Here is an 18,333-nt window from a genome sequence, read left to right on the forward strand (position 1 = left end):
AATGGGCTGCCGGTGGCGGAGGTGGAGGCAGAAACGATAGGGTCTTTTAAGAGAGTCCTGGATGGATACATGGAGCTTAGAAAAATCGAGGGCTATGGGTAACCCTCGGTAATTTCTAAGGTAAGGACATGTTCGGCACAGCTTTGTGGGTCAAAAGGCCTGTATTGTGCTGTAGGTTTTCTATGTTTCTATGTTTCTATCTTTAATGGGATTTCTGTTGTTTGGGATATATATAAAGGACCTTGATAAAAACATGGATGGGTGGACTAGAAGGTTTCCAGATTATATGAAGATCAGTGATGTTGTGACTGCCAAAGGATGCAGACAGGCATAGATCATAAACACAAGAAATACTGCAGATGGTCGAAATCTTGAGCAACTCACACAGAATACTGGAGGAACTCAGCAGGACAGGCAGCATCGATGGAGTAGAATAAACTATCGACATTTTGGGATGAGACCTATTAGCAGGACTCATGTAGATCGGTTGCAAATATGGGTGGGAAAAGGGCAAATGGAGTTTAACCTGGAGAAATGTGAAGTGTTACACGTTGCAGGGGGGAGGGGGGGAATGTCCAGGGACAGTGCTCATGGCGAGACTCTTAACAGTGCTGAGGGTTCCTGGGCTCCAAGTTAATAGCTCCCTGAACGTGGCTGCACAGGTTGAATGGGTGGTAAAGAAAGCATATGGCATGCTTGCCTTTATTAATTTAAGAACTGAGTTCAAGTGTCGAGAAGTTATGTTGCAGCTTTATGAAGCTCTGGTTAGACCCCATTTAGAGATTTACATTCAATTCTCATCATCCCATAATAAGAAGGATGTCGAGGCTTTGGAGAGGATATGAAAGGGGTTTAGCAGGATGCTGCCTGGTTTAGAAGGCATATGTTATAAGGAGAGGCTGGAGAAACTTGGCTCGCTTTACCTGGAGAGGCAGATGATGAGGAGAGATTTGATAGAGGTTTATAAGATTATGAGAAGCATAGGTACAGTAGATATCTAGTATCTTTTTCCCAGGGTTGAGGAAATATCTAACACCAAAGGGCATGTATTTATGGTGAGGGCTAAGTTCCAAGTTCAGACATGTGTGGGGCAGACTTTCTACTCAGAGAGTAGTGAGTGCCTGGGACCCATTGCTGGGGGTGGTGGTGGAGGCAAATTCGACAGGGTGTTTAACAGGCTCTTCAACAGGCACATGAATGTGCAGAGAACAGAAGGAAGAATATGGGCATTGTCTAGGCAGAAGACATTAGGTTAGTTGGGCTAATAATGTTAGTTTGGTTAGTAATGTGATTAGTTTGACACAACATTGTGGACCATAGGACCTGTTCTGTGCTGTGCTGTGTTCAATGTTCTACCCTTCTGTAATATGTCCGTCAGCCTTGCTGGACCTTCCCCTTGTATGCAGTCATATAGTTGTAGCTTCAGCAAGCCTGACAGAAAGACTGCTGTTACAGATCGTCCCAATAGTACCCATGTCTCAGGCCAAAAGCCCAAGTACGAGTTGACGTGGGGCATCCCTCCCTTTGAGACTGGTCCATCTTTCAATATCGTGATGTTCAGCTTCACTTTCCTGTCCAATCACAATTATGCTCAACTCCATTCTGTTCCAAAAATCCCATTCTAGCTTTGTAGCCAAATCAGCAACAAGAAATACATGTGGTGTCCTCTCCTGCCACAATGAGGCCACACTCAGGGTGGAGCAGCACCATCTCATATTCCGTCTGAGTAGCCTCCAACCTGATGGTATGAAAATGGATTTCTCTCATTTCCGTAATTAGTTCATCCCCTTCCTTCTTCCTTTTTGCATTTTACCATCCCTTCTCTTCTCCTAACCTCCCTCTGATTCCTTTCTTCCTTCCCTTTCTTCCATGGTCCACTGTCCTCTCCTATAATATTCCTTTTGCTTTAGTCCGTTTCACCTCTTCCACCTACAGCTCCAACTACCTACTTCATCCAGCACCCCACCCAACCATTTACCTTCCGTCTCAGCTGGATTCACCTCTCACCTGCTGACTTGTACTCCTTCCTCTCTCCCCACCTTCTTCTGCCCCCACCCTTTCCAATCCCAATGAAGAGTCTTGGCCCGAAACATTGCTTATGGATGCTGCCTGACTTGCTGAGTTCCTCCGGTACTTGTGGGTTTTGCACAAGAAACACATTGCACTTCAGTGGAAGGCTGCTGCAACTGGAAACATCAATGTGAAATCAGCTGAGACATAGCTCAGTGAGTAATTAGCCACAGGCCTGCGATTCTGAAAGCATTCGGGCATGAAAATGCAGAGCCCTACGACAGGGCCTTGCTGGCTTCACGAGGAATCAGGTTCATCATTTTTAATTTGCTGAAACTTATTGTTTCCTACCAAAAAGAAATGAGGAAGTGCTGACTGTGACGAAGAACATTTGCACGCAGCTGTTAACACACTGCAAAGACATGACACTTGGCTCATTTGCTACTTTAGCTGCTGAATGGAGTCACAAACCACTGACAAGGTCAGATCAAAGCACCTCCTGGACTCTGAGAGCTGCAACACCATTATCTTACTGATGGGGTGTGCAGTTACACTTCACAACCATAAATGGGCACACTGAAACCATGGGTATGTGTTGAAGTGGATGAGGGCACGGTATGCAACCGTATGGCAAAATGGGGAAAGGGTTAGCTTTAGAGAAGCTCTGAACAGTGTCCCATGTGGGACCTTGTCAAAGCCACATAGACAACATACACAGCTCCTCCTTCATCATAGAAAACCTACAGCACAATACAGGCCCTTCGGCCCACAGAGTTGTGCCAAACATGCCCCTACCTTAGCAATTATTAGGCTTACCCATAGCCCTCTATTTTTCTAAGCTCCATGTACCTATCCAAAAGTCTCTTAGAAGACCCTATCGTATCCGCCTCCACCACCGTTACCGGCAGCCCAGTCCACGCACTCACCACTCTGTACACCACTATGTAAAAATCTTACCCCTGACATCTCCTCTGTACCTACTGCCCAGCACCTTAAACCTGTGTCCTCTTGTGGCAACCATTTCAGCCCTGGGAAAAAGCCTCTGACTATCCACATGATCAATGCCTCTCATCATCTTATAGACCTCTATCAGGTCACCTCTCATCCTCCGTCGCTCCAAGGAGAAAAGGCCAAGTTCACTCGACATGTTCTCATAAGGCATGCTCCCCAATCCAGGCAACATCCTTGTAAATCTCCTCTGCACCCTTTCTATGACTTCCACATCGTTCCTGTAGTGAGGTGACCAGAACTGAGCACAGTACTTCAAGTGGGGTCTGACCAGGGTTGTATATAGCTGCAACATTACCTCTCGGCTTCTAAATTTAATTCCACGATTGATGAAGGCCAATACACCGTACACCTTCTTAACCACAGAGTCAACCTGCACAGCTGCTTTGAGCGTCCTATGGACTCGGACCCCAAGATCCCTCTGATCCTCCACACTGCCAAGAGTCTTACCATTAATACTATATTCTGCCATCATACTTGACCTACCAAAATGAACCGCTTCACACTTATTTGGGTTGAACTCCATCTGCCACTTCTCAGCCCAGTTTTGCATCCTATCAATATCCCATTGTAACCTCTGACAGCCCTCCACACTATCCACAACACCTCCAACCTTTGTGTCATCAGCAAACTTACTAACCCAAAAGAAGTACAAACTTACTTCTCTTCCTCATCCAGGTCATTTATAAAAATCATGAAGAATAAGGGTCCCAGAACAGATCCCTGAGGCACATCACTGGTCACTGACCTCCATGCAGAATATGACCCGTCTACAACCACTCTTTGCCTTCTGTGGGCAAGCCAGTTCTGGATCTGCAAAGCAATGCCTCCTTACTTTCTCATTAAGTCTGGAACGGGGTACCTTATCAAATGCCTTGCTGAAATCCATATACACTACATCTACTGCTGTTCCTTCATCAATGTGTTTAGTCACATCCTCAAAAAAATTCAATCAGGCTCGTAAGGCACGACCTGCCCTCGACAAAGCCATGCTGACTATTCATAATCATATTATTCCTCTCCAAATGTTCATAAATCCTGCCTCTCAGGATCTTCTCCATCAACTTACCAACCACTGAGGTAAGACTCACTGGTCTATACTTTCTTGGGCTATCTCTAATTCCTTTCTTGAATTAGGGAACAACATCCACAACCCTCCAATCCTCTGGAATCTCTCCCGTCCCCATTGATGATGCAAAGATCATCGCGAGAGGCTCAGCAATCATCTCCCTTGCCTCCCACAGTAGCCTGGGGTACATCTCATCTGGTCCTGGCAACTTATCCAACTTGATGCTTTCCAAAAGCTCCAGCACATCCTCTTCCTTAATATCTACATGCTCAAGCTTTTCAGTCTGCTGCAAGTCATCACTACAATCACCAAGATCCTTTTCCATAGTGAATACTGAAGTAAAGTATTCATTAAGTACCTCTGCTATTTCCTCCAGTTCCATACATACTTTCCCACTGTCACACTTGATAGGTCCTATTCTTTCACGTCTTATCCTTTTGCTCTTCACATAGTTGTAGAATGCCTTGGGGTTTTCCTTAATCCTGCCCGCCAAGGCCTTCTCATGGCCCCTTCTGGCTCTCCTAATTTCCTTCATAAGCTCCTTCCTATTAGCCTTATAATCTTCTAGTTCTCTAACGTTACCCAGCTCTCTGAACCTTTTGTAAGCTTTTCTTTTCTTCTTGACTTGACTTATTACAGCCTTTGTACACCAATCACCTTCATCGCTTCCTCAAGAAACGTAGACAGGTAGAACTCAAGTACAGGTAGCCCAGTATGATTACTTTACAATTTGTAGTGCATTTTATTATGAATAAAGCAGAGGGTTTCATTTACCCACAGTATGATGTTATTGTGCTGATTTGATAGCACCTCAAGTTAATGGGCACTGGAGGAACTCAGTGGGACAGGCAGCATCGATGGAGGGAAATGGACTGTCGGTGTTGAAATGCACAGATGAAGGGTCTCAATCCAAAATGTTGACTGTCCATTTCTCTCCAAACATGCCTGACAAATCTGCTGGAATTCTCCAAGGAAATGACAGATAGGATAGACAATGGAGAGTCAGTGGATGTTGCTTACTTGTATTTTCAGGAGGCCTTTGACAAGGTGCCGCACATGAGACTGTTTAACAAGATAAGAGCCCATGGAATTACAAGAAAGATACTAGCATGGACTGAAGATTGGCCGCCTGGCAGAAGGCAAAATCAGAATGAAGAGCTCCTATTCTGGTTCCCTGCCGGTGACGAGTGGGGTTCCACAGGAGTTGGTATTTGGATTGCTTCTTTTCACGCTATATGGCAATGATGTGGCTGATGGAATTGATGGCTTTGTGGCCAAGTTTACAGACAATACAAAGATAGTTGGAAGGGCAGGTAGGGTTGAGGAAGCATGGAGTCTGCAGAAGGACTTCGACGGATTGGGAGAATAAGCAAAGAAGTGGCAGATGGATATAGTGTAGGGAAGTGAATGGTCATTCACCTTGTTAGAAGGAATAAAGGCATAGTCTATTTTGTAAACAAGGAGAAAATTCCAAATTCAGAGGTGCAAAGGGGACTTGGGAACCTTGTGCAGGATTCCCTAAAGGTTAACTTGCAGGTTGAGTCAGTAATAAAGAAGGCAGATGCAATAGTAGCATTCATTTCAAGAGAATTTGAATATAAGAGCAAGGATGTAACGTTGAGGCTTTATAAGGCATTGGTCAGACCGCACTTGGAGTATTGTGATCAGTTTTAGGCCCTTTGTGTAAGAAAAGATGTGCTGGCATTGAAGAGGGTCCAGACGAGGTTCACTAGAATGATTCCAGGAATGAAAGGGTTAACATATGAGGAGTGTTTGATGGTTCTGAGTCTGTACTCACTGCAGTTTAGAAGAATGAGGGGGATCTCACTGAAACCTAATGAATATTGAAAAGCCTAGACAATGTGGATGTGGAGAGGATGTTTCCAATAGTGCAGATACAGCAAGAAATAGGCCCTTCTGGCCTTTTGAGCCTCACCATCCAGCAACGCCTGATTTAATCCTAGCCCAATCACAGGACAATTTACATTGACTAATTAACCTACCAACCGGTATGTCTTCGGACTATGGGAAGAAACCGGAGTACCCAGAGAATACCCACGAGGCAGAACGTACAAACTCCATACGTTCAGCAGCTGGAATTGAACCCCTGTTGTTGGTACAGGTTTCCCCCGCCATCCGAAGGTAGAGCGCTTCTATGAAACAGTTCGTAAGCCAGAATGTCATAAAGCGAAGAAGCAATTACCATTTATTTATATGGGAAAATTTTGTGAGCGTTCGCAGACCCAAAAATAACCTACTAAATCATGCCAAATAACACATAAAACCTAAAATAACACTAACATATAGTAAAAGCAGGAATGATATAAATACACAGACTATATAAAGAAGAAATACTTTTCCACAATCACTGCCTGCACTGTCCACCGTAGCAAAAATCTCACGCAGGCGCTCTCGGGAAGAACACGGCGCAAATGCTCTTGGCAGAAAATCTCACGCAAGCGCTGTTGGCAAAAACACTCTCTCCAGTAACCTTTAAGCTATGAAGCTGCCAAATCATACCAAATAACACCTAAAAATACACAGCCTATATAAAGTAGAAATAATGTATGTACAGTGTAGTGTCACTGATGGGAATCGGGAAGACAACCCAGAGCACACTGATGATGCTGTGTTAGGCTGAGTCGTCGCAGGTTGGGGTGGTGCAGTGGCCCCCACCCTCTGGGCAGCAAACCGATACTGATCCACAAAGCATGCAGGGGTACAGCGGTAGCCAGGAGGCACACAGCACATCTTTAAGAAAAAAGCCAAAATAAACATGCTAATTAATTAGGTGCCGCCCAGCACGTAATTGTCGGCCCAGATCAGAGGGGATGCAATCGGTAATCACCTCTGATCTGGGCCGACAATTACGCGCCGGGTGGCACCTAATTAATTAGCATGTTTATTTCGGCTTTTTTCTTAAAGATGTGCTGTGTGCCTCCTGGCTACCGTTGCATTCTCCGCGAATCGGTATCTGTCTGCAGCCTGGGGGTTGGGGTGGTGGGACACTGGGGTGTCATCTCATCGTCGTCTGTTTCCACTAGGGCAGGCAGCTCATCTTCTCCTATGACTGCCTGCCTTGATGTCGAAGGTCGAGGTTCGTCCTCTGCTGGGGCTGATGTGGAAGGCTTGAAAAATGGCAGTGTGCTTAACTGCTAGGCTCGTGCATTTTTCTATCATACAGTTCTTTGTAAGCACTCAAGCCATCTTGCAATTATGCCCTAAGCCAATGTACCCTTTCAAAATTAAAGTCGTACTTTATCAGTGCAGCAAAAATCTCACACAGTTGCTTTACATTCAGGTCCTGGACAACTTCACTTTCAGTCCATTCGCTACTGCATTCAGTTTTGATTGTTATCCTTTCCTTTTCCAATTGCATCAGCTCTTCATCTATCAGTTCTTGGTCATGGGATGCCAAAACCTCTTCAACATCATTTTCATCAACTCACTTTGTCCTTACTTCGTTCACCACAATTGAAATGCTTAATTATGTCTAGTTTTACGCTAAGTGTAACACCCTTACAAGCTCTTTTAGACTTTTCCGATACCTTAGAACTCATCTTGCTAACGGCTGCTCACAGGCACGTGCTTAAGCAATGCTGGCTAGAATGCAGTTCCGAATCCAGGGAGAGCGGCTGCTCGGGGTGCACGCAGCCTTTTATCGCGCGCTGCTTTTTTAGCACGCTGAATTTTTTCGTAACAGTGAAAACACCTTCTGTTAGCGAAAACAGGTAACGAATGTAGGTCTTTCGTAACAGTGAGGTTTCGTAAAGCGAATGTTCGAAAAGCGGGGGACACCTGTATTGTAAAGCATTGTGATAACCACTACGCTACTATACTACCACCCCTTTGTGTTCTCATTCCCCACCAGCCCTTGTTCATTTATTCAGGTTCTCTCTCTATTAACCCACTGACCAAATGACCTTGTTTATCAACACGAGCCTCGGCCTGTCAGAAATATTCCTGTGTCCTAGTCACCGCTCCTTCAACCCAGACATCCCACCTCTCCTGGGAGTTCCGGGAGTCTCTCGCATATCGATAGCGGCTCCCTGATGCCCGCAAATCATATACAATATCCTGGAAATCGATTTTTTAGAGTGGGAGAGGGAAAAAAAGAAAGAAAGACAATGAATGAATCCTGCTTGATCTCTCTTTGTGCTAAGTAGACCTATCAGTTTTCTCTGTGGACGGGCTTTACAGTCGACCTCTCTCTCTCTTCCATAGTCCATCAGTTCAGTTACTGCCGTCTGTAATGACACTGAAACCATCTGGACAACTGTTGGTGATGAAGTACAAAAACCTGGCGAAGAAATTCCCAAGGCTGGCGGTGGTAACCTGACTACGCGAGGCTGTCTTATACGGGCAGGGCGCGTTGGCGTCTTAAAGAGGATTAGAGCGGGGTTTAAATTGGAGCGAAATTCCAAAATCGTCCGCTAAGATATCTTCAAAAACGCGCTTGCAGCAAGCAAATTTTTCAGGATTTTTCCTGAAACACTTCGACTCACAGGTACATGGAAGCCCACGATGGGCTGGGTTTAAGCGCAGCCGTTTTCAGAAGAAAAACCGATTTTAATAAATACCCAGTCCCCACCGAGGTCTCATCATTAGGACAGTGAACTCTTTACCTGTGCTGCGCACTTTATGGTAATATATTGTTTTATGTGGTGTGCGTGATATATGTATTGTGGCTACACCGTGGTCCGGACAGAGGTTGTTTCGTTTGTGGACAATCAGCCAGATGACAATAAACTTGAACTTGAAGATACAGAACTTCTAAATCACTCATTTAAAATCCCCCATCTCGATGTAAAAAAGTAAGTTCTGATCCCGACTATTGCAGGGTGTGTGTGTGAGAGTGTGAGAGAGAGAGAGAGAGACACACACAGACAAAATTCAGAAGTCAGCTGTCTCACAGAACATTTATGAATCTGATGTCTTGCAAAATTAACAAATTCATTGACACAGACTGCTATGAGGCTGAGACTTCCGGTTGAGACCTCCCTGAAATGAGCTTTTGCAGGGTGGGATGTCTGTCAACCTCTTTGAAACACAGGGGAAGAAGGGAGAATTTATAGAGGTGTTCAAAATTGTAGGTGGGGGAGTAGAGAAAGGGTATATACAGATAGGCATTTTCCCTTCAGGTTTAGTGAGAGTAGAGCCAGAGGTCGTAGGTTTAGAGTGAAAGGTGAACTATTTAAGGGGAGCCTGAGGGGGAATTTCAGAGGATGTCAGCAGAGGTGGTCGGTGAGGGTTCAACTGCAACATTTAACAGAAGTTCGGCGGCACATGGATGCGAGGGGTACAGAGGGCTACGGTCCAGGTGCAGGTCGATGGGATTAGGCAGAATAACAAATTGATATGGACTGGATGAGTCAAAGGTCCTATTTCTGTACTGTAGTGCTCTGTCACTCTATAACCAAGATGTGTAAGCATAAAACTTAATTATTTGAGTAAAAACTTGCACTATATACAACACTCATCTTATTTTGCAACTATATCGAATAATTTTACAGGAAAAGACAACATTTTTCTAGTGTTTATCTTAATAATGATCTGTTTGTTGTATTTCATTTTCTGCACTATGCTTACTTACCCGTCCTCGGGGTTTATTTTTGCGTTTTGGCACTTCATCTTCCACGTCCTCCTCCTCTAGGTCTTCCACATTCTCCTCATTGCTTAAAACCCTCTGCAGCCAACAGAAGATATAAATAATTATTTGAAACACCTCCATCCCACCGCATTACTGCAATTCTTTTCATCTGTCTGTCTGTTCCACTTTCAAGATCACACTTATCTATCATTAAGGAAGGTCGATGAAGGGTTAAAACTTACTTTAAAACTGTGAGGACCCTGGTCTTGCATCCCCCCCAATAGATCAACTGCTGAAACTTCCTTATCTCTGTAACTATGCATATTTTCTATTCACTGCAACAGAACAATGTACACGCAGTGGCCATTTTATTAGGTGCATCTGTGCACCTGCTCGTTAATGCAAATATATAATCAGCCAATCATGAAGCAGTAACTCAATGCATAAAAGCTTGCAGACATGGTCAAGAGGTTCAGAACAAACCTCAGAATGGGGAAGAAATGTGATCTAAGTGACTTTGACTGTGGAATGATTGTTGGCGACAAATGGAGTGATTTGAGTATCTCAGAAACTGCTGATCTCCTGAGATTTTCATGCACAACAGCATCCAGAGCAGGGGTTCCCTGCCCTTTTTGATGCCATGGACCCCCACCATTCACTGAGGGGTGCATGGGCCCCAGTTTGGAAACCCCTGCTCTAGAGTGGACAGAGAATGGTGCAAAAAAACTAAAAACACCCAGGGAGTGAATTTTGTGGGTGAAAACACCTTGCTAATGGGAGAGGTCAGAGGGGACTGTTTCAAGCTGACAGGAAGGCAACGTAACTCACCACGCATCACTGAGTACTGAAGTGGATGAGCTACAGCAGCAGAAGGCTATGAACATACAGTACACTCAGAGGCTATTTTATTAGGTACCGGTGCTACTGAATAAAGTGTGTGGAACAGCACAGGAACAGGCCCATCGGCCCACAATACTTACACCAAACACATTGCAGAATTAAACCAAGACTCTTCTCTGCCTGTATCGGTCATTGTCTGCGTATCATTGTGTCTATCTAAACACCTCTTAGTGTGCAGCTTTCCATGACTGGCCCCAGCAGCCCATTCCAGACACCCACTACTTCCTGTGTGAAACACACCTCTTTTAGATGTCACCCTCGCACCTCGAAGGCATGTCCTCTACTACAAGTACATGACATTCCTGCCCTGGGAAAAGAGCCTGACTATCCACCTTATCAATTTAAGAACTTTCTTTTCAGCCTCGGCTGCTCCAAGTTTTTCCAACATCTATTTATAGCATGTATCCTCTAACCTATTACAGGCCTCCGTTACAGCTAGCAGTGAAATAGGGAGAACTGCGTAACTAGCTGCAGGTGAGTGGGGCAGAGTGTCATCCAGTCAACAGGAGCTAATAAGGAGGTACGCAGCCACAGGCAAGAACAAGTGTGGGAGCCAGGGAGAGGAGCCAGGCAAAGTGCCTCGCTAGTTCCGGATGAGAGCAGCGATGATGGTGAGGCATTCCACACGGAATTCCAGGCCCACCACGCACAGACACAAACTCCTCCCCGGCCAGCTTGAAATATAGTGCTAACCTGGGTCAACTATGAAACGTTTAACTTGTTTACATTGAACACAGAACAGTTCAGTGGAGACACAAGAGACTGTAAACCAGGGGTTCCCAACCTGGGGTCTACAGACCCCCTTGGTTAATGGTAGGGGTCCTTGGCATAAAAAGGTTGGGAGCCTCTGCTCTAGTTGCTAGAGTCTGGAGCCACACACAGGCAACGAGAGTATGGGTATGACATTCCCCACACAAAGCCTTGCTGATTTGCCTTAATAGCATCATGCTTTTCCAAATACGAGTAAACTCTGTCCCTATGCTGTAACTGATATCAGGGTGCAGAGGTCTTGACAAGGAAGAATGCTGAGTGGTGATGAGGTGAGTTAAAGCCCTTCCTCTTCTTAACCCAGTTGTTATGAGAGGGTTAGTAATGGCAGTCAGTGGAGAGGTGAGGTATGCAAGATGAGGGAGATCAGGAAGAGGTTAATTTTCCCTGATGACTCTGCAGAAAGTGTGTCGAGCTACAGCAGCTTCTCTCAGACCACGTGGCCTGGCTGGAGCAGCAGCTGGATTTACTGAGGAGCATACAGAAAGCATCATCGACAGGAGTTTCAGGGAGGTAGTTGTGCCAAAGGTTCAGCCAGCTACCTAGATGGGCACCAGAAGGTGCATGCAGGTTGTGCGGGAGTCCCCCGCAGCTATTCCCTCCTACATAACATTTCAATATTGATGGCCTCTTGCGGAACAGCAACAGCAGCAGTTGCTGATTTAACACTCTATTGTACAGCAAGGTAGGGCAAAGTGTAGCAGTGATAGGGGACTCTTTAGTTATGGGCACAGTGTCTGAGATGACAGGATGGTATGTTGTGGGTACACCAGGCTTCAGTGTGTTCCTCAGCATGTATTCCACCACCTTGCAATGCACCAGTTGGCACTGTTCTGTCTTGAACAAATTCTGCCTCTGAAAGTCCAGCTATGTTCAGAAAACCAAAGGTCCAATGCTATGTACAAATTCACCCATTTGACACTGCTGTCATTGGAAGAATTGCAGATGGCGATGAGTCAGTTTGTCAGGGTGAGATAGTACACCTGGGTGAGTGGGGACGCGACAACAACCTCTCACTGAACACTCGTAAATCTACGGAGTTGGTTGTTAACTTCAGAAAGGGGATGGAGGGTGACAGACTGTGTTGTGAGATCAGCAGAGGAGAATTTCAGATTAGGAGCCAGCATACAGGTGCAATCACAAGGAAGGAACACCAATGTCCTTACTTCCTTAGAACATTAAGTAGCTTTGGCTTATTACTGAACACCCTAACAAACTTCTACAGGTATACTCTTCAAAGTGTCCAGACTGGTTGCATCATGGTCTGGTAGGGCATCTCAAATGTAGGAGAGGAAAGTAGACTTTGCCTTATACATCAGGAGCACACCTCTCCCTCCACTGGTAGTACAGTACCCACATGTGGTATTGCAAAAATCCCCACCAGACCATCTTCTTGCAGCTATCATTGGGCAGGAGGTACAGAAGCCTGAAGTCCCACGCCATCGGGTTCAAGAACAGCTACTTCACTTCAGCCTTTGAGTTCTTGAACCAACCAGCACAACCCTAATGACTACAGTTCGGTAACACTGTGATCACTTTGCACTAAAATGGATTGTGTCATGTTTTTGTTCTAGTTGTACTCTTCTTTGTGAAAAATGTGAATGTTGTCTGAGCCTGTGATACTGCAGTAAGTAAGGTTTTCATTGTTATTGTGCATATGACAATAAATTCACCTTCCATTTTGAGTCCACCACTCTCTATTGTATTCCTGTGCACTGGGGTTTCCATACCAGACCACATCAGGGAGCGTTTCATGAGGTACGCGAAGAAAACGCCATGTCCACATTGTGTCGATGCACTTTTCATGAATGAAGTGGTCTTTTCAATGAAAGAAACAAGAATGCTGCTGGTGTGAGGTGTTCTCTCTGTTACTCTATCCTGGACTGTATCAAAGTGAGCCTACTCAGAAAGAGTACACCCCTCCAGAGAGAGGGGGAGGATCGACCTCATGCTGATGGCTACTGTGTCACATCAAGCAATGCATTGACCCCAGATTAGGCATATTCAAACATCAAATGCTACTTTCTGCTGAGAACCGTGGGCATGATATTGGAAGGAATGGGTCTGCCCATCTTATTGCAGAGAAAGGTTTCATGCAGTTATACTATGAGATTCCACTACAAAATTTTTGTCCAGGAGAACATCTTGACCACAGTCAATCAAATAGTGATCTGCACAGAAAGTCTTTGATGCACTGCAGGGACGGGAGAGGCTGGTCTCTGTGGCATGGCTTCCCAAGTAGATTGTCAAAGCTATTTTGTTAAAGCTTCACTGCCACAACTTTAAAACAAGCACCAGCACCAAAGCTTCGCTTAGTTGGTGGAGGTAAGGGTCCCTTCCGTATCACTTTGCCCTTGGGTGCAGTGAAGGTGGTTAGGGTACCTTAGAGAGAACATTGGTTGGGAGACCATCATTCATCTTCTTCTGGAATGTGCATTTTCCCAAAAGATCTGGAAAGGGATGCAGTAGTCTTTATCCACGTGTATCCAAAACACCTACATGATACTGGCAGCTTGCTCCAAGGATGCTGGAAGATCATCAAATTGGTGAAAAGCATTCTTTGGTTTTCTGAACTTAGGTGGACTTCTACAGGCAGACAGAACAGTGCCAACTGGCACATACCCATATGGTGGAACACGGACACACTGAGGCCTGCTGTATCCACCACAGAAGCTCAATGGGGCAAAGCCCCTGTTTAAAGCCATCACACCACACACACCGAGGCACAAGAAATGCTGCAAGGGCTGGACGCCTTGAGCAACACACCGAATGCCAGCAGGTCAGGCTGTATCTACGGAGGAAATGAACAGCTGACGTTGGGGGCCAAACCCTTCATCGAGACTGGAAGCCAGAATAAGGTGGTGGGGGGAGAGGAGGGACTCAATCTAGCAGCTAATAGGTGAGAGGGGGAAGGCAGGTGGGAGGGGGAGGGAGACAGGAGATAAAGGGAATGATGGGAGAAGCTAGGAGGTGATAAGTGGGAAGGCAAAGGGACAAAAGAGGAGGAGAGGACAATAAACAATGGGAATAAGGGAGGGGAATGGGGAAGCAGAGATGGATAATAAGGGGATGAGAAGGGAGGAGAAGGGGTGAGGGGGCCACAGGAATGTGGGAAAAGAATGGGAGGGAGAGGAAAACACAGGGGTATGGGTATCAGAAGTTAAAGAAATCCAAGTTGATGCCATCAGGTTCAAGGGCCTCGGCCTTTAGAGATTCTGTCTGATCTGCTAGGTTCCTCCAGCACAAGGATTTGCACCCAGTACACAAGCTCTCTGACCATCACTTACAGGAACATTGATGAAGGAAAGTTGATGTCACTTTGAATATACGTACACATGGAATGATGCTCCTCTTAATGAGAGGGAGAATTATAAACACACTGCATTATGTATTTGTGAAGTTTATGAATAAATTAGCAATTTGAAAATAAATACAGAAACAAGAACACCAGTGTTGAAGCTCTCAAGGACCCCACAAAGACAGCTGCCCTCAGATAATGCCTCACTGTTGAACATTCAGCCGGGAGCTGCAGAGTGTCAGATCTGCCCTGGAGTCCATCTGTTAGCATCTGCAAACAGGCTTAGCATCTCCACTAACAAACACCAGATCTGGTTGGATGAAAATGATCTGGAGATCCAAGAGGTAATTAAACATGAACATTGGGCCTTTCTACAGTGTACACTTCACCACGTCTCAAAGATCATGCTTCGACAGAAAACTGTGAGCTCAGGGACAGAGGTCAGGAAGCCCAGCAGCCTATTGATAACCATGACACGCTGTATGTGGACTCTCGCATATTTTCTGGTCATGTACGTCCAAAGGCTACCTATGCCACTGGTAGCCCAGAGCAACTTCTCAAAGACACAAGTGCAGAAAGAAATGCTGGAAGGAGCACACTCACCATGACCACATCTAGGCCATGGTGTCCTCAGCTCCATTTCCTAATGAGTTATCCAGTCCACCTTGGCTGTTGTGCCAGACTGAAAGATCTCCAACTTGCACAGGTACACTGTTGAAAGTACCCTGATGTCTGCATCGTGGACTGATAGGGCAATTCCAATGCACAGGAATGCAAGAGGCTGCTCAGCCCTCTCCATCACTGACACCATCCACAGGTACCATTCCCTGAAAGAGGCAGCACCTATGATCAAGGATTCCCACCACCAGGCTCATGCTCTTTTCCTGCAGCTACCATCAGACAGGAGATACAGTCCACATACCAGGTTCCAGAACAGCTACTTTCCAACAAGCATCAGGTTCTTGAACTGACCTAAACCTACCTCAGCAATGAAACAATGAACCACTTTCTTGTAAATACCGTCGACTTGTATCTAGTTGTGTTTTTCTCGTACTGATGTCTTGTTTTCCAAACCTTTTCCTTTGCCATGTATAATCTAAACTTTGTGTTATGTGAACCTACCTACCTGTGATGCTACTGTAAGCAAGTTTTCCATTGTACTTGAATCTCACCGGAGCTGTGCACATGACAATAAACTTTATTTGATAAATCAAAAAGGCCATTTGTCAACTGAAAAGCAAGACCACAGGAACAGATGGCATCTGCACCAAAGTTCTGAAAGTTGGAAAGGGATTCCAGTCATTAATTCACAGCTTCATACCTTACATCTGGTAGTGGAGGTCATGCCTGTTGTAATGTGAGCATTATCAAAAGTAAGTTAATACTAACTAGGATAATGGGGGGTTTTACTTCTGTTTTTTTTTACTTCCGGTGTGCTTTGTATATAGTGTCCCTGCCATGCTGTACGGGTTGTGAAAAGCCTCTGTACATACATAACAGTTTTGAAGTTCAAGATAAAGTTGTTTCTTTGGCATGAAGTTCTCGAGTGTGCCTTTTTCAAAGTAGAAGTTACTACAATGCCAAAGAAGCTCAGCAGCTCAGATGAAAAAAAAACATAATGAAATAATCCAAATGAAAATAAAGGACATTAATAAAGAAAATAAAAAACTGCAGATGCCAGAAATTAGAAATAAGAATATATAATGCTGGAAACACTCAGCAGGTCAGGCAGTGTCTGTGGAAAGAAACACACAGTTAACATTAACACTGATGCTGCCTGATCTGCTGAAAAGTTTCCACCATTTTCGGTTTTTAAATCGACTCTAAAATTTATTGTAAATTAGAAACAGTTGTTGGCAACACTCAGCAGGACAAGCAGCATCTGTAGAGAGAGAAACAGAGTCAATATTTCTATTCAATGGTGTCTCATCAGGATCAATTTGATGAAAGACCATGGATTTGAAACGTTAACTGTGCATATTCCTCCACAAGTGGTACCAACCCGCTGAGAACCTCCTAGAGCTCCTTTTCATATTTCATATTTCCATTGCCAGAAAAATTTTAGCTCTTGAATTAATGTTCCTAGTAAATGGATTGATAATAAGAAGTCTGCTAAATGTAATAATCCCGATAACTACAGGTCCACCCCAGCTTATGGACATTCAACTTATGTAGAGCTGGTACATATGAGAGAGTGTCTGGGAGACCCGTGGCACGGATCTGCTGGCTGCTGCAGGACTGGGGTCACCTCCTGCTGTGTGGAAACTCAACTCAAAGTCCAAGTTGAGTTCATTGTCATGTGTACAAGTACACATATGCACAGGTGTAATGAAGAACTTACTTGTAACAGCATCACAGGCACAGCATCAGATAAGCAGCATTCACAAGAAAAACATAAATTAACCAAATTATACACAATTTTTACATGAAAGAACACAATTAGGACAGAAAATAAAGCCTATTTTAGTGCAATATGATCCAAGTGCTCATCATGCTGCTAAACTCTAGTGACTAGAGTTAATTCTAGAGTTGTGTCAGTTGATTCAAGAACTGATCAGGTTGAAGGGAAGTGGCCGTTCTTGAACCTGGTGGCATGGGACTTCAGGCTTCTGTTCATAACTAGCAAGTAGTTGCAAGTAGTTGAAAGGACTGAAACTCCAGTGTAACCTGGGGACACCTAACACATAACCCTGAGCATAATGGATCAAAAGGTGAACAATGCCATGGGGAGCAACTCTCTGATTGCATAAAAGTGACTGACCTGAATTTCGTTGAGAGTTTCATCTTCTTTAGAATCATTTCTTTTCTCCAGTGCCTCCCCACGTAGCAGGGCTTCCAAAGTGGTTCCTTCAGCTGACACGCCATCTCTTTTTAGGGTGATCTCTCCTTCTGTGAAAGGAACATGAATATATTCCTATGAGGGTTTCAAAGATGGAATTCTGAAGGAAACAGACATGGATCTGAGAGACAGTTACACTTCCAAGGACCTGAATAGAGATTGGTATGCAGAGAAGGTCAAGGCTAGGATAGTTTTTGTGGATGGTACTTCAAGCTTTGAAGCTCAGATCAAATGTCCTTAACAGTATTGATGGACAGAGCAATCTAGGCGTGCAAGTCCACAGCTCCCTGGCTGTGGCTGTACAGGTTGATAAGGTGACAAAGATGATACATGCTTGCCTCTATTAATCAAGTTCAAGAGTCAGGAAGTTATGTTGGAGCTTTACAAAACTCTGGTTTGGCCACATCTTTAGTATTGCATTCAGTTCTGTTGCTCATTATAGGAAGAACGCGGAGGATTTAGAAAGGGTGCAGAAGTGGTTTACCAGGGTGCTTCCTGGATTAGAGAGAGGTATTATGAGAAGATGTTGGACACACTTGGAACAGTGAAGGCTGAGGGGAGACCAAACAGAAATCTAACAGGTCATGAGAGATATTGATAGAGCAGACAGTCAGTATCTTTCTCCTGGGGCCAAAATGTTGAACATTAGAGAGCATGCATTTGAGGTGAGAAAGGCAACTTCAGAAGAGATGAGCGGGGCAAGCTTTTTTTTTAATTACAGAGAGTTGTAGGTGCCCAGAATGCACTCCCAGGTGCCAGGGTGGATACGTGAGCAAATTTAATAGAAGCATTTAAGAGTTTGCATTTAGACACATAACTGTGCAAAGAATAGAGGGATATGGACATTGTAA

General features: G+C 44.7%; 1 protein-coding gene across 6 annotated transcripts in view; it reads right to left on the reverse strand.

Moving 5' to 3' along the window:
* Positions 1-18,333, reverse strand: part of dpf3 (double PHD fingers 3) — a 210,084-nt gene that overhangs the window by 57,418 nt on the left and 134,333 nt on the right. For all 6 annotated transcript variants that reach the window (XR_011886721.1, XR_011886714.1, XR_011886713.1 and 3 more), the window contains exons 4-5: positions 17,405-17,532; positions 9,681-9,773 (exon numbers count right to left, since the gene is read on the reverse strand). Coding sequence is in view for 2 of the 6 variants with exons in the window: in XM_072264337.1 (XP_072120438.1) it covers positions 9,681-9,773; positions 17,405-17,532 (221 nt within the window). In the remaining 4 variants the exon portion in view is untranslated. The remainder of the gene's footprint in view (positions 1-9,680; positions 9,774-17,404; positions 17,533-18,333) is intronic.

This window comes from Mobula birostris, chromosome 1 (assembly GCF_030028105.1).
Source record: "Mobula birostris isolate sMobBir1 chromosome 1, sMobBir1.hap1, whole genome shotgun sequence".
Classification (NCBI taxonomy): domain Eukaryota; kingdom Metazoa; phylum Chordata; class Chondrichthyes; order Myliobatiformes; family Myliobatidae; genus Mobula; species Mobula birostris.